General features: G+C 38.4%; 1 protein-coding gene across 4 annotated transcripts in view; it reads right to left on the bottom strand.

The window, feature by feature from the left end:
* ARHGEF26 (Rho guanine nucleotide exchange factor 26) overlaps nt 1-24,884 on the bottom strand; it is a 141,068-nt gene that overhangs the window by 93,088 nt on the left and 23,096 nt on the right. For all 4 annotated transcript variants that reach the window (XM_021069691.1, XM_021069690.1, XM_021069689.1 and 1 more), the window contains 2 exons: nt 20,075-20,131; nt 17,035-17,195 (listed from right to left, as the gene is read on the bottom strand). In XM_021069691.1, the coding sequence (XP_020925350.1) occupies nt 17,035-17,195; nt 20,075-20,131 (218 nt within the window). The remainder of the gene's footprint in view (nt 1-17,034; nt 17,196-20,074; nt 20,132-24,884) is intronic.

Here is a 24,884-nt window from a genome sequence, read left to right as displayed (position 1 = left end):
GAGAATGTGCTTAGCAGGTTCCCTGATGGCTTAGCAGGTTAAGGACCTGGCATTGTCACTGCTGTGGCTCAGCTTCATTCCAGGTCTGGGAACTTCCACAAGCAGCAGGCAGAGACACCCCTTCCCCCAAAAAAACCCCAACAACAACAACAACCCCACATACAATAAAATATCCTTTCCCATAAAATAATGAACCAAGGATCAGAAATTCTAGCCCTAGCTCTGATTCTAGTCAGCTGTGAAGCCTGGGACACTATAAGTCCCAGAATGGAACATAGGGCCTCTTAAGCTCCCTCTCCATCCCAAATCTCCATGGAAATCATTTATTAGTCACAAAACAAAGTAAAAGGGTAAACCAAGCTCAGTTGTACCCCAGTGTTTACTATGAGAAATAAACTAGCAGGTGAGCTATCTCTTAGCCAAGCTGATGAGCTAATATGATTGACAGGTTTTATAATTTGTTTCCTAAATAGATTGACTGAATAGATTAAAATAGATTGACTGAATTTTAAAAATAAGTATTTAAGCATGAGAAATTTTAACAAAACCAAATGTTACCTAAGAACATGACGTAAAAGGAGTTTCCAGTGAACCTGAAGCATAAATCAGATGACTTTTCCTTCAGCTACATAAAACTGAAGGTATCCAAATTCCCTAGATTTATATATCAACTCAGAGGCAAGGAAATTGGAAGAATTATGCATTCAAACTGAAAGCATATTTAGTATTTTAAGTGAGATATCACCGAGGCTCTGTTATTCTCCAAATAAAAATGTTCATATTGTAGTTAAATGACTGATTTAATTATGTTGCATAAATGTGAGTTTATTAAGCTCCATTCCATACATCCCAATTGCCCATTTAATGAAGTTACTTGCAAATGTAAAATAATTAACAACACATAGAGACTAGACTGAATTATAATTGAACTAAAATGTCAATTAATATAGTACAGCATGGGTTCTGTAGTTAATAATACTTTTGGAATATTTGATAGTTGGTAAGAGTACAGATCTTAAACATATTTCACCAGAAAAAAAATTATCACTATATATGGTGATGGATGTTAGCTAGACTTATTGTGGTGATCATTTCACAATAATATATACAAATATCAAATGATTACGTTGTACTCCTAAAACAAATATATTATATATATCAACTATATCTAAATTAAACATTTATTAGTGATCATTAGTCTTATGATATTAATCTGATGAGGGAGCATAAGGAAAGCCAAGTAATTAAGAGTTAGAGAAAAGACATTTTCCCTGTTCCCTGGACCACTACAAGGTCCTGCTTTCAGGGGTACTTTGTCCTCAGGCACCTGTACCAGGTGTGCTTCCCACCAGATCACCGGGACAGGGATCTTGCCTGTCATCTTTATTGTTGTGTTTTCAGTGCCTAGCACATTGCCTGGTACACAGTAGGTAGGTAGGTCCTCTATAAATAATACTTTAAAAAAACACCCTTAAAATATTTTATTAAAGAATAAAGGTGTAATTATCACTAAAAATCTCATATTCAAAGCAATGGCTATTTCCTCTCAAAAACAAATTCTGTAACTCACATGGAACCATTCATTTAAAGCTCCTGAATATAAGAAACTAGATAGAAGAAGTTCAAGCTTATCTAGGCAGTATAGGAAGAGAAAGAAAGGATATTCACTGTTGTACTTCATTTAAGATTCTGGCTATTTGACAGACTGAAAGAAGTAAAAATCAGTATTGGCGCCTAAGACTGCATATGGTAGGCTCTCATTGTATTAAAAAAATCATACTTAGGAGTTCCCTGGTGGCTTTAAGGATTCGGCATTTTTCATTGCTATGGCTCAGGTCACTGCTATGGTGCAGGTTCTATCCCTGGCCCAGCAACTTCCACATGCCACGAGTATGGCCAAAGAGGAAAAAAAAATTCTTTAATAAAAAAATTAAAAATTGTACTTACATATACAGAGAACATCTCCGGAAGCCACACTACAAACCAGCTGTACTGGGGAACTTCTCACTGCATACCCTTTAGTGCAATTTGAATTTTTCACCATGTGTACATATTATTTTGGGCAGTGGTGGGCAGGATGTCTCACCCACTGTCTCTTGGATTAAAGCAGAGCAGCCTCCTCCACAGGAATCAAGGCAGTTCTAGACAAGTCAAACTCTTACCATGTCTAACTTTTCCTACCACTCAACTCCAGGCTTTTCTTTTCTTTTTCAGCCATCCCTGCAGTATATGGAAGTTCCCAGGCCAAGGATCGAATCTGAGCTTCAGCTGCCACCTACACTGCAGGTGCTGTAACCTACACTGCAGCTGTAGCAACCCTGGATCCTTAACCCACTGCACCCGGCCAGGAATCAAACCAGCACCTCCACGGAAATGAGCCGGCCCACTGCACCACAGTGGGATCACCAACTCCAGGTTTCTTAAAAGAAACACATCCACTGGGATTATCAAAATGTTACACAACATTTCCCTCAAATACAGTGTTCAACGGTTCCCAGAGGAAGAAGGCAGCTCTGTCCCATCTGTTTTTCATCGCTTGGATGTTTACTCTCAGAAAACTTTTTTCATATATTATCCTCCTATTAGAAGGTTATTCACAACTTTACTTCCTCTAGCCAATCTTTCCCATTAAAAAAAAAAATTTTTTTTTTAAAGACTGGCAATATGTTCAACTACATTTTTTCATATCATCCCCAAAAGGCTTTTCCATATCCAGGCTCTAATGTAAGTCAGGTTTCTAAGCCAGGGGTCACATTTGCAAAGCCGACCTTATGTGAAATCTACTTTCCCAAATTCATATGCTGTAGGGAACACATACTATCTAGAGAAATTACTAGGAATAAGTAATTCTCCAGTGTGCACTGGTGATAACAGACTCACAGCAGGCAAGGACCTCAGTGCCCTGTCTTAGATTCTTCGGCGATTCTGATCATCATGACCTCTGTGCTCACTTAGCAGCTCACAAGCAGAAGGATGAAATGATCTGTGTAAGGATGAGATTAGGAGGCTTCCTTGCTCCAGTCACAGGAAAGAGAAATGTGATCAATAAAAACCAGTCTTCAAGTTGGAGATAAGTTCATGCCAAGAAATTCTGCAATAAAACAGGCAAAGGCAAGCGGAAGTTTCTCCAGTTTGAACATCTGAGTCTCCAAATATAAGGGTCCTCAAAGAGTCTAAAAGAATACATTTTACACAACAGCACACAGGAGAAGAGGGTTTTGAGTTTAAAGAATTATACTTTCCTCCCTTTCTAAGTTGAAAAGGATACTTCATGAGCAAAAAGCAGAAAATCAGTGTACCTCTCAGAAGTATTAATAAATGATATTCTGATCTGAGTTTATTAATAAGTAGGTAGAATTCTGATATTCTAAATTAATAAAGTTATGTTCTGATCACAAGAGCTGTTTTGTGGAAGTAAACTAGCCAAGAAGCCTAAAAAGGAAATAGGATAAAGGAATAAGCAAAGGTTCAGAATGGAAGGCATTTCTATACAGTGAACCCCATGGACAGCATAAACACAAACAAGATAAACTAAACTCTTAGGCCATATTTAAGCTGTTTTAAAACCTATAAAATATGAATTCTCAAATGACCCTATTAGATGCTCTAAAAACTGAAGATAAGGTAGCTAAATCTGTCACAAAGGTTTTTAAAAAATTATTCTCCTAAAGATTTTTAACTTAATGCTACTTTGTGAAATCTAAGATTATGATTTCATGGTTTAATCATTTCTGATCTCTGTTCAACAAAAGAGAATAAGCAAAGGTTCAGAACGGAAGGCATTTCTATACAGTGAACCCCATGGACAGCATGAATGAAGTAAAATTTCAAATTGTTGAAAATGGCTATCAAAGATATCCCGGAAAATATCTGATTCCTGGAAGATATTTCAAAGATATCTATGTACAGACACAAACACATACCTAAATATGTGTAACTATGTGTCGTTCCTCAAATATACACACGACAGAAGAGAAGTAGGAGTTCCATGGCAGGACAACTTCAGCAGATAAACACAAGCACTGCTATTGTGCCCTGTTCTGGTTGTTCATATCACTTCTCTGCTAGCAAAGAAATTCCAATGAACTCCTGATACAGAGACAGTTTTCTTGCTACAAAGGGACTTTTGTTTGAATCCTCCACAAGTGACAAGGTCAATCTTAGCCAATCTTGACATTTCTATGGAACCTTTCCACCACATTTTTTTCCAAGTTCAAATCATTTCCTGAAACCTATTTGAAATCCAAAGAAAACACTGTATAGATAAAGTATTGGTTAAATTCTTTTAACAAATACCATTCATGACACACATTTTCCTCAAGATATTTTTCTATAAATATACCTGTAAAATCTAAAGTCACAAGGCTTGTATGATTTAATCCCCATTCTTAAAAAAAGTTAGACTCAGAATATGATAATAATATACTGAGTTAATATTTCAGACAATAATCACCTGTCTTCTTAGCACAGAAAGTGATCTCAGAATTTTTTAATAAAATTGAATTTTCACAGTTTTTACACAAAGTTGACATTTTAAAAAATTAAAACTCTTTGCCCTGAGGTTCCTCTATAGTTACATTACCAAATAAAGGATAAAGAATTCTTTCATTTAAGTTCTGAGAAAGACATGAAAACTCACTTTTCTATAAAAGTTTATTTTGGAAACATTAGATTTTTCCAAGAAGCAGAAGATTATTATCTGAATTCAGCCAGCACTTCCCAAACATGCATTCTTTTCCTCCTCAAATCACTTTAAAAGGAGTTTAAGGAGTTTAAGCAACTTGTAAAATAAAGACTATTACAAGAGACACAGAAGGATACTATATAATGACCAAGGGGCCAATCCAAGAAGATTTTATAACAGTTGTAAATATATATGCACCCAATATAGAAGCATCTCAATATGTAAGGCAACTGCTAACAGACATAAAAGGAGAAATTGACAGCAACAGAATAATAGTGAGGGATTTTAACACCCCACTTACATCAATGGACAGATAATCCAGACAGAAAATCAATAAGGAAACACAAGCACATTAGACCAGATGGACTTAATTGATATTTATAGAACATTCCATTTGAAAACAGGAGAATACACATTCTTCTTAAGTGTACATGGAACATTTTCTAGGACAGATCACATGCTGGGCCAAAGCAAGCCTTGGTAAATTTAAGAAAATTTAAGTCATATCGAGCATCTTTTCCAGCCACAACATTAAGAGATTAGAAATCAACTACAAGTAAAAAATTGTAAGAACACAATCACATGGAGGCTAAACAATATATTACTAAACAACCAATGGATCACTGAAGAAATTAAAGAGGAAATCAAAAAATCCTAGAAACAAATGAAAATGAAAACACAATGATCCAAAACCTATGGGATGTAGCAAAAGCAGTTCTAAGGGGGAGCTTATAGCAATATAAGGTTACCTCAGGAAACCAAAAAAAAAAAAAAAAAAAAAATCTCAAACAACCTAACTTTATGCCTACAAGAACTAGAGAAGGAAAAACAAACTAAACCCAAAGTTCATAGAAAGAGAGAAACCATAAAGATGAGAGCAGAAATAAATGAAGTAGAGGATAAGAAAACAATAAAAAAGACCAATGAAACTAAAAGCAACTTGAATGTCTTTTTAATTTTACTCTAGTGTTGCATGTTAGTGCATCTGATGAGATATAAACCAAATAGGGCACTTTTATAACCAGTTGGCTTATTTCCAGAGAATACTGAAACACTTCAACAATGGAGGCACATTCAGAGACCGCTTATGATAAAGATACTGGAAAACTGGAGTTCCGATCGTGGCTCAGAAATGAATCTGACTAGTATCCATGAGGATGCAGGTTGGATCCCTGGCCTTTCACAGTAGGTTAAGGATCCAGCATTGCCATGAGCTGTGGTGTAGGTCGCAGACGAAGCTCGGATCCCATGTTGCTGTGGCTGTGGTGCAGGCTGGCAGCTATAGCTCTGATTCAACCCCTAGCCTGGGAACTTCCACATGTCGAGGGTGTAGCCCTAAAAAGACAAAAAAAGAAAAAAATGGTACTAGAAAATATCCCTCACTTAGGGAACTATGTCCATGGGGAAATGACAAGACCATGGTGTCTATGACATGCCACAGAGCTGTGTCAAAAAACTAGATGCTCTTTGATTTTAAGGTCTCTACATTCTAAGGGGACAAGGCAATTAAATATGAGTCTAATCACTTTCTATGACTAGCTCCATGGGGGATGTACACCAAAAAAAGAGTTAAATCTTAATACTTTTCCAGATGAGTAATCTTTAGCAGAAGCCTAGACTAAAAGATTTTTAGACTGAAACCTTAACCGAACTTAAAATATGTGTATTTTTGAAAAGTTGTCTAGGGAAATGCATTCTGAAGAATCAAAAAACTCACTGGTTTTCAATTCCACTTAGGTGAATGATCTTAAATAAATTCACATAATGAAATGGGGTCCCAGTCTCCTCACCTGCAAAAGGGAAACGATGGTGCATCACAAGATGTTGTAAAGGATTAAAAACAGGAAAACAGGAAAAGTGTTGGAAAAACACGAAATTGATGCCCAGATGCTAAAGATTAATGCATAGCAATTAGAGGCAGCATTCCACAATACACAAGCAATCAGAGAGCTTAAAAGAGCTTGCTTTTGAAACCTAATTCATCAACCATCTACCCTGTGCTTAAATCAAGTGCTAGATTTAACTTGGCTAAATCACAAAGTTTACATTAAAATCTTTTCCATCAGCCAGAAAAACTGTGTGGTCCTGTGCTTGTTTAACTTAACAACTGGCAGAGTTAAAAATCCATGTAATGGTTCAAAATCCACAGCTGTAAATGCAATGCAGATGAAATACGGCAACTAAACCCCGGCCATTGTTTTTTTTTCCACAAAGTTCTACTCTAGTTTAAGATTGATAACAGCTAATGGCTAAGCTTGGTAACACTTAATGTCTGTCCCAACCAGGATCATTATCCAAGTTTAAATTTCCACGTGACAACTCAGAATCCACAGACTCTTGGAGCTTGCAAAAGCAATGCAAAAAGGCAAAAAGTATGTAATGGCCCAAATGTCTGCAAAACAGAACCAGGAGAACAGCCTAACTGGCAGGGCCTGCTTTGAAACCCTGGTTCAAGGAACCTACCACTCACAAGCAAACGCCAGGCTGGCAAGAAGCAAAGAGCTCAAGTTTTAGTCTAATCTAAGTCACGACGACTATGTTTTATGATTAAGGAAGAATCCATTTATTTTTACTTCATTCAATGTCAACATAAAGGTGATCATTACAGTGCTGTAAAACTTGCCACAGCCATCTATAAACACAAACTCTTGCAAATCATTGTGCTAATAAGGGATATACAAAGCAAGACTTGTTCTCTAACCAAATCCTAGCCCTAGCTGGAAGAAGTTCATACAAAGAGGATATACATACAAAAGCCAATAAGTACAAAATCCAGAGATATTTCAGAATACCAAAACTAGATGACCAAAATATCAACAAGATCACTACTATGTGAAAACTTACCAAGTGCTGTGTTAAGCACCTGACATGTACTATCTCATTTAATTCTACACCACCCCATAAGCCTAGATATACTATCATACCCATTAAACAGAGGGAGAGACATAAGATTTGGAGTTAATAAGTACTTGCCTAAATCAAAACTACCATGAGATACCACCTCACACCAGTCAGAATGGCCATCATTAATAAGTCCACAAGTAACAAGTGCTGGAGGGGTTGTAGAGAAAAGGGAACCCTTCTGCACTGTTGGTGGGAATGTCAACTGGTAAGCCACTATGGAGAACAGTTTGGAGATACCTTAGAAACTTATACATAGAACTTCCATATGACCCCGCAATCCCACTCTTGGGCATCTATCCGGACAAAACTCTACTTAAAAGAGACACCCGCATGTTCATTGCAGCACTATTCACAATACCCAGGACATGGAAACAACCCAAATGTCCATCGACAGATGATTGGATTCGGAAGAAGTGGTATATATACACAATGGAATACTACTCAGCCATAAAAAAGAATAACATAATGCCATTTGCAGCAACATGGATGGACTAGAGACTCTTATACTGAGTGAAATAAGTCAGAAAGACAAAGGCAAATACCATATGATATCACTTATAACTGGAATCTAATATCCAGCACAAATGAACATCTCCATAGAAAAGAAAATCATGGACTTGGAGAATAGACTTGTGGCTGCCTGACAGGAGAGGGAGGGAGTGGGAGGGATCAGGAGCTTGGGCTTATCAGATACAACTTAGAATAGATTTACAAGGAGATCCTGCTGAGTAGTATCGAGAACTATGTCTAGATACGCATATTGTAACAGAACAAAGGGTGGGGGGAAAAATGTATACATGTAAGAATAACTTGACCCCCATGCTATACAGCGGGGAAAAAATAAAATAAAATAAAATGAGTACTTGCCTAACATGTTACTGAAGTAAATATATATATATATATATATATATATATTTTTTTTTTTTTTGTCTTTTTGCCATTTCTTGGGCCGCTTCCCGCGGCATATGGAGGTTCCCAGGCTAGGGGTCGAATCGGAGCTATAGCCACTGGCCTACACCAGAGCCACAGCAACGCGGGATCCGAGCTGCGTCTGCGACCTACACCACAGCTCACGGCAACGCCGGATCATTAACCCACTGAGCAAGGGCAGGGACCGAACCCGCAACCTCATGGTTCCTAATCGGATTCGTTAACCGCTGCGCCATGACGGGAACTCCATGAAGTAAATATATTTTTTAAAGTTCAAGGTTTTACACATTTGTGCTGTACTCCTACAAAACTTACTATCGATAATAATACTAATATATTTGGACATAAATACCAGCAATGGAAACTATAAAATGTTAACTCAAACTAAACGCCAGTCACCATTTGACAAAAACAGAGTGAAGGGCACACATACACCTAGTTACCAGTGTTCCAAAAGGAAAGTGGGGCAAAAGCCTTCAGGTGCCAACTGTCATTATACCCTTGTTTCCTGCATGTTAACAGTTCCTTCCTCACTTGGTTCTCCTGGTCCAGAGGCTATCTATTTTGCCCTGCTAGGGGGTTGAAGGGGATATCATCCTGCTGGGTGTAGAGCTGAAGGGGGAGAGGGATGGCCTCTGAATATTTCTCAAGCAGGCTTTCACAAAACTCTTGTTTTGAGTCACAGGTTTACACCAACTTTATCAATTCCTGCAACTTCCAGAGGTTCTGGGGTTTAAATTTGTTTTGGGGTTTTTTGTTTTGTTTTGTTTTTTTCTTTTTTTAAGGGCCTTGCCCACAGCATATAGAGGTTCCCAGACTAGGGATCTAATCAGAGCTGTAGCTGCCAGCCTACGCCACAGCTACATGGGATTCGAGCCACATCTGCGACCTACACCACGGCTCACGGCAACACCGGATCCTTAACCCACTGAGCAAGGCCAGAGATCGAACCCATGTTCTCATGAATGCTAGTGAGGTTCGTTAACTGCTGACCCACGACGGAAACTCCTAAATTTGATTGTTTCTTGGCTTTCTTCGCTGCCAGTTTAAACCTTCTCAGATTGCCTGAAATATGTACTGAGAGTTCTTGTGTTTTTCAGGTTTCAAAATATTATGGCTGTTGTCTCTTGTTTTCATTTATTTTTAAACACTTTTTGTGCTTTTGTGCACTGACTATCCCATCATTTTTAAGGGGATTTCAGAAAGGAATGAATGTCAGGGCATATGTCTAATCAGTCATCTGTTTCCCACTCCCTTTTACAAAGACTGCTCTCCTTAACTAAAAGGACTATTATCTATTACTAAAAACATTTGTAATCTTTTACGTCTCTACTTGAAATGACAAATAATTACTTGTTTCTTTCACTAGTACTTCAAACAACTGTACTGATAAAAGCCAAACAAGGTGGACTGAAATATCCACATTATTATAGAGTTTTGGAGGTAAATTTCAAGGTAAGTTCTTTGTTTATTCATTTCAGAAGAGAGAAAAAGTCAAAGACTGTCATAAAAAGCAGCCTCTGAATGTTGCTCTTTCAAACATCAGCTGAAGAAGGTTGGTTCTAGAAAAAATGAAAGTTTCTCTGTTACATTAAGTGAAATAGGGCAATTGCTTTAGTTACCAAATAAACTTTGTAAAGTTGGTACCAAATAAACTTGGTAAACTTATACTGGATATTGTGTAAGCAAAGAACATTTGCTAATGCAAAACAATGGCAAAAGCTATTACTTCAGGGCGAAAATTAAACGATTCTACAACGTAAGGAGTTCCATATTCTCTGGCTCAGTTAAATTTAATGTGTTTTTCTTTTAAAATTCAGCTTTACAAACTAATCAGGAAAGACAAATGCTAATATTAAAACTATGTCTTTTTACATTCTTTTTTTTTTAATATTATTTTCCGTCATGGTCTATCCCAGGAGATTAGTTTATTGTTAAAGCCTTAAAGTTAGGAATTTTAATTACCAAATAGATTATCTGCACTTTATAATGCAGATATGCTGTGCTTTTATTTGAGTAACACGACATCTTTGAAAAATACAAAATATTCCTTTTATAAAATAATACTAAAGCATGTGCATTTAACAGTATCCAGTGTTCCATGATATTTTGATTTTAATAAAATCTGATTAAAATTAGGGAAAAGAATCTTCTGGAGAAGCAAGTTCTGGGTAAGTCCCATTTTGTTTGTATACTATTACTGTAAATTACTCTTCCACACAAAGCAGAAACTGGAGAAATTGGCATTAGGTGCTCATTATATGTTGGGAACAAATTCAGTTCCTCAGGACACAAAAGCACATTGATGCATATTTTTATTTTATTCTGCAGAAACTGAAGAGACATAGTTTCAGCTTTAAATTACTTCCCAAAGAAACACCAATGCATTAATTTTGTAATGGGAACAAGAAAAATAAGCATCTTGCAAAGTTCTTTAGCAGGATATTTTTCTAGGTTACAAATAACAGTATATCCTATTATCGAAAAGTACAAATGAAATATTGTTCATATAACCTAGATATTTAGAATGAAAACTCAGAATTAAGATTAAAAACACATCATTTTATAAAACATCAAAACAATTTCATCTAATTTTCATTTTGCAGAAAAAATTTTTACACAAAAGACCTTACTTGGACCTTAATGTTTCTAAACCCAGCAGTGGGGTTAATATTTGATCTTACACAAAAGGCAATTTCCTTTCCTGATAGTATCAGTCTTTTAGCATTGACCTATCTTAAATTTAACTCTGCTCCAAATTAATGTAAAATAATCACATTTGAAGGCCTTTTTTTTCTATTAATATGGCAATTATTATTCTAAATAAACAGATACATGATGGCACAAAAAATAATTAAAGAATATACACAAATATGCAAAACATACTACGTATGGTGTTTAGTTATGAATTAAACCTATTCCTTTCTAAACAAAAGATTAATATTCCCTTTGTTCATGGGATGATTAGGTCTTCAGTACATTTTTAAAAGACAGGGAGACCAGGAATCCAGGAATCCAAGGAGATTTCATGCATTTGAGTCAGAAGGAAATTAACACAGTTAAAAGTGAAAGGAAGTGGTCCAAATTATACCTCATAAAAAAACCATGACTATAAGCTCTAGTAGCTCATTTTAACCTACGGTACTGAGAATTTCAATATCTCAAATCTACATCTTGGGTCAAGATTTTTCTGGAATTCAAATCTGTTTTTCTCCTTTCAACTAGACACCTCCCCCTCATGCTCCACAGTCATTTCAAACTTCATCAAATTGAATTCCTTATCTCCCTCACTAAGCCCCAAACTCTTCCTTACACACTGGCTAATATAACCACCCTCTAGTCAACCAGGCATGAACTAGGAGGCTCACCAAATCCTCAGGATCCCAGATTCTAAATATCCCTCAAGTCCTTCCTCTTAGGACGCCTATCATGTTCCCATCATCTCTGGGTGTCTTACTGCAATGGCCTCAAATTATTTTCTCTAATGTAAACATTGTACAACTGTCATCTCCCAGACTACCATGTCAGTCCCCTACTTAATTGTTCACTGAGTCCACCCAGGCTTCAGGAAACAGTAAAAACTCCTCAGCAGGCACACAAAGGCCTTCGACCTCTCCTGTGATTCTCATCAGGGGCCCTAAGCCCATTACCTTCAGCCTGATAAAAACCCACCCATTTGGGGGAGGTGTCCTGACCTAGGATGCTTCAGCACACACACTGGGGACAAGAGCTACAGGGCAGATGCCAGCAGATGAAATACTCTAGAACCCAGGCATCTAGCAGAATAGGAGTTTCCACAAGTGTTGGCTGAAATGAACAATTCATTTTTTTTTTTCTTTCTTTCTTTGTGGCTGTGCTCACAGCATATGGAAGTATCTAAGCCAGGGATCAAACCTGCACCACAGCAGCAACCTGAGCTGCTTCAGTGAAAACACCAGATCCTTAACCCTCTAAGTCACCAGGGAACTCCAACAACTCTTTATAAGCAGAAAATAATTCAGTAGGAACATCCGCTGGTAAATGCACACACCCAAAATCAGAATGATCTTGGGGAGTTCCCATCATGGCTCACTGGTTAACAAATCTGACTAGGAACCATGAGGTTGTGGGCTCGATCCATGGCCTCACTCAGTGGGTTAAGGATCTGGCATTGCCGTGAACTGTGGTGCAGGTCGCAGACGTGGCTTGGATCCCATATTGCTGCGGCTCTAGCAAAGGCCAGCAGCTACAGCTCCAATTAAACCCCTAGTCTGGAACCTCTATATGCCAAGGGTGCAGCCCTAGAAAAGACAACATCAACAACAAAAAAACAGAATGATCTTCGGAGTTCCCACTATGGCTTAGCAGTCATGAACCCAACTAGTAACCACGAGGACATAGATTCAATCTTTGACCTTGCTCAGAGGGTTATGGATCTAGTGCTGCCGTGAGCTGTGGTGTAGGTCACAGATGGGGCTCAGATCTCATGCTGCTGCAGCTGTGGCATAGGCCAGCAGCTGTAGCTCCTCTTCACCCCATAGCCTGGGAACTTCCATATGCTGAGAGTTCAGCCTTAAAAAAAAAAAAAAATCAGAATGATCTTGTTCCTGCTTGTCTGTCTTCATGTAACATCATCTTCTTGATGTCATTTACTGGCAAAGAGTGAAGAACCTGAGCCACTATAAAGGGACCAGACATCACACTGCTAAGTCGAATGTGAAGCATGTAGTAAATATCCCAACATCTGCCTCTACTAAATATCCCATCACCTATAGTTACAATTTTTCATCAAATAAAAGTAAAACAGTAAGACAGTCTTGATATGCAACCCCTAACAATGCCACATTTAATCAGTAATCATTTGCTTTATTCAAGATTTTATTTTACTTTTTCTTAAGACTAGAAAATCCAGTCTTATGGGTAGCAGATTAAGGAGTTATCACCTGAGAGTTACCCTTGGAGCCCCAACACTGAAAATTCAACAAGCAGGCATTACATAATGAAACACATTTTGTAAATCTTCTGAGGACTTTGAATTTTAAAAAGGCTGTATCTAGGAGTTCTCTTGTGGCACAGCAGGTTAAGGATCTGGCATGGTCACTGCGGAGGCCCAGATCGCTGCTGTGGTTTGGGTTTGATCCCTGGCCTGGGAACTTCCACGTGCCATGGTTGTGGACAAAAAAAAGAAACAAATTTAAAAAGGTTGTATCTAAAATAAGTGTTTCAAACTTAAATCAGATAAACTTTTGTAATGTAAGTTATTATGATATACACATAGGACTATTATGCAGAAGCTGAACATTCTTAGTTGAAATATATTATAACAGAGATCAAATATTACATAGGCATCTATCCAATAACCAAATTAAAACACTGCATTTCAAGTAAAAACAAAACAAAATGTAAAGGATAAGGATATTTCTTTCTTTATTGTGTGTGTTTTTGGTTGGTTTGTTTTTTCAATGGCTGTACCTGTGGCATATGGAAGTTTCCAGGCCAGGGACTAAATCAGAGCTGCAACTGCTGCCACACTGGATCCTTTAATACACTGTGCCAGACTAGGGATAGAACCTGTGCCTCTGCAGCGACCTGAGCTGCTGCGTCAGAGTCTTAACACACTGCTCCACAGTGTTTGTTGTTTAATGGAGGCTGAGAAGTTTCTAAGTTTTGTTTTCCTATTTTTTTTTTGTCTTTTTAGGGGTACACCCACAGCATATGGCAGTTCTCAGAGTAGAGGTTGAATCAAAGCTGTAGCTAGCTGCCAGCCTACGCCACAGCCACAGCAACATAGAATCCAAGCTGCCTCTGTGACATACACCACAGCTCCACCAGATCCACGACCCACTGAGGGAGGCCAGGGATCAAACCCTCATCCTCAGGGATGCTAGCCAGATTCGTTTCCGCTGAGACACGGTGGAACTCCTAAGTTTTGTTTTAAAAATAAAAAATAGACCAAAATGTCCAGGATAGTCTCTTTTAAGTTACTACTGACATGAAAATATTTAAATAAAATCATAATAGAACTATATTTTGTAAATGACTGAAATTAAAACAATAAAGTTTTTATCTGTAACTTAAACAAAATGACTTATTTCAGGGTTAACCAATTATGAATTTCTTTTGATTTCCATTTTATAGATAAGAAATGAGCTGCAGAGGTTTAGCAACCTTCTCAAGGTGAACCAACTACCAATAAAACAAGTGGCTGCTAGGGCCCAGGCTCATTCTGAACCACACTGATACATGAGCAGTGCTAGCAAGGGCCCAAAACTTAGGGACCCAAACCACCCTCTGTTCAAAAAGACCTACTGCTGGAGTTCCCATCGTGGCACAGCAGTTACAGAATCCAACTAGTACCCATGAGGACACAGGTTTGACTCGAGTCAGTGGGTTGAGAATCCGGCATGGCCGTGAGCTGTGGTGTAGGTCGAAGACGCAGCTCGGATCCCACATTGCTGTGGCTGTGGTGTAGGCCGGCTGCTATGGCTCCGATTAGACCCCTAGCCTAGGAACTTCCATATGCTGTGGGGGCAACCCTAAAAAAGACAAAAGACGAAAAAAAAAAAAGGTGTGGGGGAGAACTACTGCTACTTAACAATCAGAATTTACTAATAGCTTCCTCTGGAGTCATTTATGCTGTGAGATGCTGACTGACAGGCACATGATTCAAAGAACAATTCCGTAGATGAGTAAAAAACATGTATTGGGGTTTTCAAAAAAAACATTCTAATTAAAACCATAACTTAACATTTTATAGTTATCAAAATAGTAATAATTCTTTTTTTTTTCTTTTTATGGCTGCACTCGCAGCATATAGAAGTTCCTGGGTCAGAGATTGAATCCAAGCTGCTGCTGCAACCCATGCCATGGCTGTGGCAACACTGGATCCTAAATCCACTGCACAGGCCAGGGATTAAACCCACACCTCTGCAGTGATCTGAGCCACTGCTGTTGGATTTTTAACCCATCAACTGTGCCACAATAGAAAGCTCAAAACAGTTAATAATTATTTATAGTGATGTAGCTAATATGGAGATTTATTTTCATAGTTACATCAAAGTACGAGTTAAAATGAAAGAAACTCATTTTGAAATCTAAATACCTTCCAAACAGGGACATACCATTCAAGGATCTTGTTCCACCTTCTTCACTAAAGGAAGAAAGATTTTTCATTTGTCTCACCAAAACAGGCAAGACTAGTACCAAAAAAAAAAACCAGTGGGCTGAACATAAGCAATGACCCAACTGCAGTGTGTGTCACCACCTACACACCACAGGCCGGTTTCCTAAGGCCCAATGGGTCTTCCAAACACATGTTTTTAAGCATCTATGTCAGTAACAACAATGGCAAGATAACTTCTTGTGGGAGAATCTGGCTTCTGAAGTTTTGCCACTACTGTAAAATACTGGAAGAGCTCATTGACTTGACCATTTATTCCATCTCTCTGAAGTAACCCCAACTCACATGCTAACCTGTTCAGCAGGGATGTTCAATATTGTGGTTCAAAAGGAAAATCCACCTGCACACAGTGATGGAGCCAAGGATATGAACATGTTTACCATCACTGTCTGCCTGGCTCTGCCCTAAAGAGTCACAGGGGTCCTCACCCCAGGGACAGATCCAGTTTGTGTGTGGGCTCTGAAGCCGGTACAATTTGTAGGTCCTCTAAGAAAACAATCAGGCACAAAAGCAAATATTTTAAAAGTGCCATGGCAAGTGAGAAGCCTTGAAGCTTAAGCATCCTTAGCTGTATAGTAAATCCACCTTTGACCCAACCACCTAAAATTGCCAATATTCAATTCATTTTGCAAAAGGGCAACTTTGAATGGCTCAATTTAGTACCCTGTTGGCACAGGGCTCCAATATAGGCTGTGGAGCTCACTCGGAAGAAGAGCTTGCCATTGGTGTATGAACTAAGCTTCTTTCACTCACTACAAATAATAATGAAAACTCTTCTAATAATGCTTATGGAAAATAGGGAAAACCTACAGAAATTGTTATTTTCATTATGACTGCACTTTAAAAATAACATACATATCTTAAGTGAACCACCTTGCTGTGCAGCAGAAATTAATATAACATTGTAAAGCAACTACACTTCAATACAAAGTAAATAAAAATAAATAATATATACATAACAAAGACAGGCTATGCAAATGTAAACAAACATAATTTTTGTATTTGAATGGTATGATTGTGAGTTACTTTTTTTTACCCTTTCAACTAAATGTTGGTGTATTATTGGCATAATTGAAAAGGAAAAATAAAAGGGAAAAAGGAGAGGTGGAAGGAAAGACAAAGAATCAAAAGACTTTAGATATAAGTGTCTGCTGTGACAATTACTTACTTAGTATCTGTCTACACATCAACAACCTGACACAGATCTTAAAATTTATTACAAGGAATAAGTATAAAAGCCAACTGAACAAATGAGAGACCTCACATCTCTAAATGTCTTCCCTTTGAGATGTCTGTTAGTAAGATGTCTGTTAGAAAAGTCTTGGCCATGACCAAAGACAAATGAAAGTGAACTTACTTTTTGCTTGCCTCACAGACATCTGTAATATTGGAGAAAAGATGGTGACTCTCTGTTTTGGTCATTGTATCACTCAGTTCTTTAGAATTTTTAAACATCCGTATCAAGATCTCCAAGCTGAGTAAGTATGAATGTTCAGAGGATATAACTTCAAAGATAGCCTGTTAAGAACGAAGAACAAATACGTTACTAATTGTTTTAACTAAATAACACCTAATTTAACAGCTCTCATAATTCCACTATAAGAATGACACAGTATCTTTTAAAAAACATAGAGATAAGTATTTCAAAAAACTACATCTCTAAACTTCTGTCTTATAAAGGCACATATAACCAAATCTTAAGAAATAGAATCACTGTTCATAGCGCAAACAGGAAAAAATGAAAGCATCTGGATGACTTGAGATTGCTTCCGGAGGTCATGCTTTGCCAGGGGGCAGAATTGACAGGAGGAAACTAGAGCATGTCATAAAACCTCAGTGTGACATTAATTAACCTTTGGGGTCATCTCCTCCAGCCCTGATTTCAAAGCATGCTGCTCTGGGACAGTGAAGATTTATGGACATCACTTGGGATTCAGAGAAAATTTCTCACAAATACATTTCTTTGCTCCCCTCTGGGTCCTTTCTCTCCCTGTGTTTTAATCCAATATGTAGCCAATGAGAGCAAATATTCTGGGTGTATTAAAAGAGCATGACTGGACCTACCCTCAAAAGGTTCTTATCAGCCACAGAAATTCTTTTATAGGAACTCATACCATTGAAAGTAATTCTGTCCATTCAACAAGCCACCCTCTCTGCTCTCGTCAGTGTCTTGAGAACAGCAAAGGACCCTCGGCAGACACTCTTGGCGTCAGGCACACAGTGGTTTCCCTGATAAGCGTTCACTAATGATGAAAAGCCAACCCATAGACATGGAGAGACACCAACGCCCTGTGTAAGGAATTCATCTAGCGCCTTGACAAAATCAGATTCTCCAAGAATGGCAAGGCAGGGAGAATTCCTCCTCAGGGAGGGGTGCTTAACATCCCTGCAGGCTTGAGAGTCCCATCCTTCCTGGAGACCTCCTTAGTAATGCTGCCATCACCACCTTGGCCTCCAGGGCCCCTCCCCATAGCCCTTGGCCCAAAGTCCCCATAAGTCCCTGTGCTCCAGCTGAGGCCAGGTTGGGCAGGCAGGCACAGATGGTGGATGCCCACTGCCAGCAGATGGGCCATGGTTTGGAAGTTGGGTTAGTGGTCCTAGTCTGAGAGTTCACCTCTCTTTTTAGCATCCATAGCTTTTAGGGAAATATTCCTTAAATGCACTGCTCTAACCTCTGTTGTGCTCCAGGGACTTAAGCAACATAACCATCTAATGCGTAAAGAGTAAGAACATCAAACATCTCATTCAACCTACATCCTGTGTGATTCAATTCAACCAACACAATTATCCCCAGGAAATGCAATGCAAACTAAAGATAATGCACCCTTCCTGACCAAAAATAATGGATTTCAGGTTGTTGATGGACATGGTGCCTTGGAATGATTGAAAATTTCAAAAGCAAAGCCTTCAGCAATCAGATCCAAAATGTGAAGATTCAAACAAAAAGATGTGATGAACAGATTACAAGAAATTTTAAGATACATAATGTAGTAACTTAAATCATCCTGCAGTAGAGTCATCTTAAAGACAACTACTTGAAGGCAAATCAGGTTAGACCTGCTAAAATAGGTATACAGGAACAGAAAGAAACCACAGTTCAATTTGCTGCTGTAGTTAGTTACCTTTTTTATATCACCTTTTTCACAAACCTGAACAAGTATTTTCAAAATATAGAGGAAATAGAAGAGGTTTAAAAAACGGAAATGTTCAATGTTCAAATGAGATTAGGACCCTGGAGTTGCTCTTGAATTTGTCCATAAGGACAGAGATATGCTGCATATGCCACAATGTTAATTTTTTTTAAGTACCACCTATTGTCCAACATTAGGAGAATAGATTTTTTTTTAAAGTGGTATTTATAGAATGGACCATATACAGTGGTTTGAATGAATGATTTAGATTAATATGCATGAACATGGATAAATCTCAAAAACAATACTGAATGTAAAATGCAACCAACCAAAACTTATGTTCAGAATCATATAATTTATCTATTAACACACACACAGGTATATGCACATAAACATATGTAATACATGCCTGGATGGATACACATCAATTCATAATTACAGTTGCCTCTTAGGAGGAGAGGAAGAGAATGAGACAGAGGAGGAGAATGTAAGACTGCTATTTTACTGTAAGTCTTATTTTCTTTAAATAAGAGAAATTAGAAATATAATACATTTTTAATTCTCAGTGATGAATACACCAATATTATGTACTATGGGAAAGGATACCTTGTGTCCTTTGTGGAACTCATTTATGGGCGTGTATACACATAAGCATACGCACATACACATACACACATATATATATACTCATATGCATAAGACAGAAGGCAAGCGCTTTGAGAACTTCACAATATTATTACAGTGAACATTTTCTTAAACTGCATTTATTAACCTTTAAGTTGTGAAATCCTATTATTATCTATTTCATTTTGCATAAAGTAAATTTTTATGCTGGTATAATTTTAGGTTTACAGAAATCTTGCAAAGAGGGTTCAGAGTTTCTGAGTTTCCTTCACCTGGCTTCCTCTAACCCGGGTGCATTACATTTTGTCTGCAGACAAATATTCATGCTTTATTCAGAGTTCACCAGTAACACCCTTTTCCAGTACCAGCATCTAAGGTCTGTTTCATTTTTTAACATATTTCTTTCACTTTAAATACCAGGACTAGGTGCTTTGTTAAGTTAAAATGATATTGGGATATTTTAAAATTTTCTTTTCTGGGGGCTTCTGTTTAGTTTTATTTGAAAATGATCACATATTCCTTTTGTGCAAAGAAAAAAAAATGAATACATCGTCAAAGGAAAACAACAAGCAAATGTGCATAGTAGGTGAAAGCATATGGACCCCTTAGAACTCTAAAGCATCTGCTTGGTACAAAACATACCTCTTGTCTCTTTCTTTCCTCCTGGCTAACTGTCTGAGACAATCCATTTCTTTTCACCTAAGGAAAAAAGTAAAATAAAGTTGAGTTTGTTTACTTAAATAATTTGTCTATTATGTAAGGCATAACTCTATGCCCTTCAAAGATGAATTGTGAGAAATTATGTAAAAAGTTTAATTCAGTACATGCTAATTATGAGTTTCACACCCCTCAAATAACATCTCATCGCACCAATAAATTAGCATAGTTCAACACTAAAGAAATGAAGTGTCTAGAACACCATCCAATCAGAATTGAGTTAATCTGTTCTAGTCTTAGTTCTGGATATTCGTAAAATACTTATGAAATTAATCTCCCAATTCATAAGTAAAGAAATCTGATAATAAAGAAAATGAAACCACCACTCTTAAGAGTTTACCACCCAGGATCCCTGGACAGCAATATGGTGTCCTTATTACATTGGAAGAGTAATTTTAACACTATATTTCACAAAAACTGAATGGAATACCAATGCTTTTCATAAAAACCCAATAAAACACAGTCCCCTTGGCCTAATGGCAACAGTCTTTTAGATATATTTAATTCTGACAAATATGAATGTTAACTTGATATGTTCTTTGGAGAAGCAACAGTACCTACAAGAACCAAGAATGCCAGCATCATACTTGGAGTAAAGCAGTGACATCACTAACTGAATCCCTATGATCCCTAATCAACTGTCATACATTTTTACCTGACTGCTGCAGCTCCTATCAAAATTCAGTCTCTAACCCAAAGAGTAGAAGCTAAACTATGAACTCCATGAAGGCAGGACCTGGTATCTTTTCTGGTTTACCTGGCACTGCATCTGGCACATGAAAAATATTCATGTTTTTCAGTTAAAGACCTAGTGTAACACTTTAACTGCAGATACAGTCTAAATTTTTGAAAAAAGAAAAAAGGAGTTGGAGTTCCCTTCATGGCTCAGCAGATCCCTGGCCTCGCTCAGTGGGTTAAGGATCTGGCATTGCCATGAGCTGTGGTATAGGTCGCGCACATGGCTTGGATCCTGAGTTGCTGTGGCTGTGGCGTAGGCCGGCAGCTGTAGCTCCGATACAACGCCAAGCCTGGGAACTTCCATACACTGCGGGTGTGGCCCTAAAAAGAAAAAAAAAAAAAAAAAAAAGAGTTGAGGAGCTGGAAAATGTTCTCCTTAAAACTCTTCCTGTCCACTTCGCATCATCTTACTGAACTGTGCTGTGTACCCTAGTGTGAGAGCAATTCCCTACATTGTGGGGTCAGGTAAATAAAGACAACTACATGATACTGTCTTGACTCTGATCCTTGGAAGAGGTTAGAAAGCAGTACAGTAGAATAGAAAGAGTAAATCAACAGTAAAATCAGCAATCATTTACTGAGTGTCAGGAAATTTGCCATGTATTTTATACCCGTAGTTTCATTGAGCCCTCATAAAAACTCCAAAATGCCATTGCCAACACTATTCCTATGCCCATTTCACAGAGGGAAATAACAACTGAAGCTTAGGATGCAAGATCACACAGCTAATAGGTAGCAAGGCCAGGATTTGCATCTAGGCCTGCGAACTATAGGGCTCCCACTTTTAATCATGATATTATTAGGGATGGGGACCCCTTGATTGATAGGAGGGGGTTCCACATTCCTAAGGTCAGGTGATCATCACTAGACCCCCTCCTAATGACAGGTCTGCACCAAGTCTCCATATGTTTGTTTTCATCCACTCATATCACGGAATGTTCTTAGCCTTATCCACCATCCTGACCCTGGGTCAGCCTGTCAGCAAGAATTCATGACTAAAAACGCTTCTTCACACATTTTAAGAAGGGAGGAGACTTGACAGGAGAATGAAACTGTTCAGAGCTGCTCCCGTTTGGTTAACCCTGAGCAGCAATTCCACAGGATTTCCTGCCTGACACAAAGTTCTGGCAGACAGATATCCAGGCGCCCTGCCCAGTCTCTGCAGGTGAGGTCACCAGCAAGAACTTCCGTGCCACCGGCACCTCCACCCAGAACTGCTACTGAGTTCAGACCTAGAAATCTTAAGGCAAAAAGAGTGAAGCACGTGGGTTTAGAGACCCACCCAGGTAAAAGCTAGTTTACTGAGGGATTAAAAGTACTCCATCCCATCAAAAAGAAAAAAAAAAAAAAAATTCCCACTCTTTTGAGGAGGAAGAGAAGGTAGTTTTGAAAAAAGCAAAATACTAATACATAGAATTATCATCTTTCACTAACACTAATACAAAAAAGGATAAAATATACCTTTAACCAAATACTCATCAGTAAGAAACCAGCAGCCCATACAAAACTGCAAACCCAAAGAAAGAAAGAAAGAAGGAAAAGAAACAAAGAAGTTTCCAGGAAGTGTTCTTGGGATATAATTATGAAAACTGGCACACTCAGGGAGCCTGAAAGTTGGTTGTAGAGATTTATGACAAACCAGTTCATCCTGGCTGGCTACCAGACCACTGCTCTAGGGCCTGGCTAGATGGGTTCTTCTCCAGGGCCAAGAGGAAGTATTGTGTCCACCTGAGACCTTCTACACTCAACTTTCAATTCAGTAGTACCTGAGAGCAGGTGCCTGGAGGTCAAGAGCAAACAAGATGATTTCAGGGATCAAGGAGTTTGGAGAGAGGAAACCAGAGAAAGAAGGGGACAGATGATATGAAAGAGAGCCCCACAGAAACTGGCAGAAGGTAGGGAAGAAAAACCTGGGGGAGAATGAAAACACAGAGCAAAATGTCAAGCTGAAAGAAAAAAGGAAGGAAAGAGGGAGGAAGAGAAGAAGGGAAAGAAGGAAAGAATGATACACCAGCTTCCTAAGTGGATTCCTATTTTGATATTTAAAATGAAAAATTAACTTGTACAAGTTCTTTTTTTAATTTTTTAAATATATATTTTGTGGTGGTGGCTCTGGCTGAGTATAAGCAGGGACACACAGCCAGGCCAGCAACACTCCTTTATAGCTCTCTTTTGACCTCATTTGAACTTTCTCATTCCTCACTGGTTTAAAATAGTTATTTAACTATATTAGCAATAAGTAGAATTGCAAAAGCAGTTTAATGAAACATTAAGAACTGGACTCAACTTGGGGTTCTTGATTTTATACAACCTAATTCACACAGCTGTCCCATGGCAAGATTCTCGCCTCTGAGGAGAAAGGGTGAATACATATCAATATCATCAACATTTGAAATGGATAAAAATTAATTCAAACAGGACAACAAAACTGTAGCCCACGACTACAGTTCTGACATAAGTTAAAAAATACAAACTTAGATAAGTGGCTTGTCAAGACAGTGAATGCAGAAAACTTACTAATGTTATAAAGTTCTAAATTCATAATTACAAATTACATTTGTATTGCTATAACTGGTATTGAAATTCTCCACCCATAAGCTTTTTTTTTTTTTGTCTTTTTAGGGCCACACTCGCAGCACATGCAGGTTCCCAGGCTAGGGGTCCAATCAGAACTGTAGCCACCAGCCTATGCCACAGCCACAGCAATGCTGGGTCTAAGCCGTGTCTGTGACCTACACCACAGCTCATGGCAACGCCAGATCTTTGACCCACTGAGCGAGGCCAGGGATTGATCCCAGGGATCGATCCCGCGTCCTCATGGATGCTAGTTGGGTTGGCTAACCACTGAGCCACGATGGTAACTACTCCACCCATAATCATTGTAACCAATATATTTTCCATGTTGGAATTAAACAGAAATTAACAACTGGCTAAAACTGATAAAAGGACAGTACAAGATACTTCATCTATGGATATGTTATTGTCTAGCTGGACATAGTTTTTGAAATTTATAAAACAGTTAACTCTCTAAAATATAGACTCCAAAGTTAATTATTGGATACCCCATCTAAAATGGATGACAATTTCCTTCTTGATACTTTGAGAGTCTGAGCTGTTTAGATGACTATCCCACAAAGGAACAAGGAGGCTTTAAGCAATAATTCCATGTTTCCACTCACAGCAATTACAGGTGTTTTCACCTTGTGAACAACTGTGTTAGGAAAACCATGAAATTTGTGCAACATTCCTTGGCCCTTGACTCCACAGACTGGAATAGGTGATGAGCCAGGTTCTCTAAGCCTCAAACAGAGCCCCAAAATTGCCATTTTTACAGAGCCAGCCTATCTACAGGACAGAGCCAAGATGAATAACACCAGTCTCTTGGCCGACCGTCCTCATCTTCTTTGGGGTAAACAGGGATATGTCCTCAGGCCCTCCATGACTTCACACTGTTTCTAGATAAGATGGGTGCACATTCCTTTTATTTTTCCCCACCAGCCAGGGAAACCAGAAGAGGAGCGTCCCCAAAAGATCAAAAAAGGCTCAGAAATGTAGTCAATTAAAGTTAGATCAGATATTTATAACCCAAGATCACGTGGGCTCCATAAACACTCATGTCTACTGAATACCCATTGGAGCTAAGACTTTTGAACTTGCCAGAATTACCTACTCACTGAAAATAGGCTGGTTTGTTCATGCCTCCTGGTGATTCGCTACTCATGGGCTTCTGCTCTCAGGAGCTCAAGTGGGAAGAGAATGAAATGCAAAGATTATACCAGGAGACACAATCACTCCTAGGTCCTTCCTGTAGACTTAGCACGACCTGACTCACCCCTCAACTACAAATGAGCTAGAGTTCTTCCACTGGCAGTAACATGGGAACGGTGGCTCTGAGACTCTGTCTGAAGTTTCTAAAATGAAAAATCTGCCACAGTCTGCAAACATGTTCCCTGTAAGCAGGCCCCGCAGGCTCCCCCCGCCCCCGCCTCATCCACCA

This window comes from Sus scrofa, chromosome 13, assembly GCF_000003025.6.
Source record: "Sus scrofa isolate TJ Tabasco breed Duroc chromosome 13, Sscrofa11.1, whole genome shotgun sequence".
Taxonomy (NCBI): domain Eukaryota; kingdom Metazoa; phylum Chordata; class Mammalia; order Artiodactyla; family Suidae; genus Sus; species Sus scrofa.
Note: the sequence above shows the minus strand (reverse complement) of the source record. Positions and strands in the feature narration are given on the sequence as shown.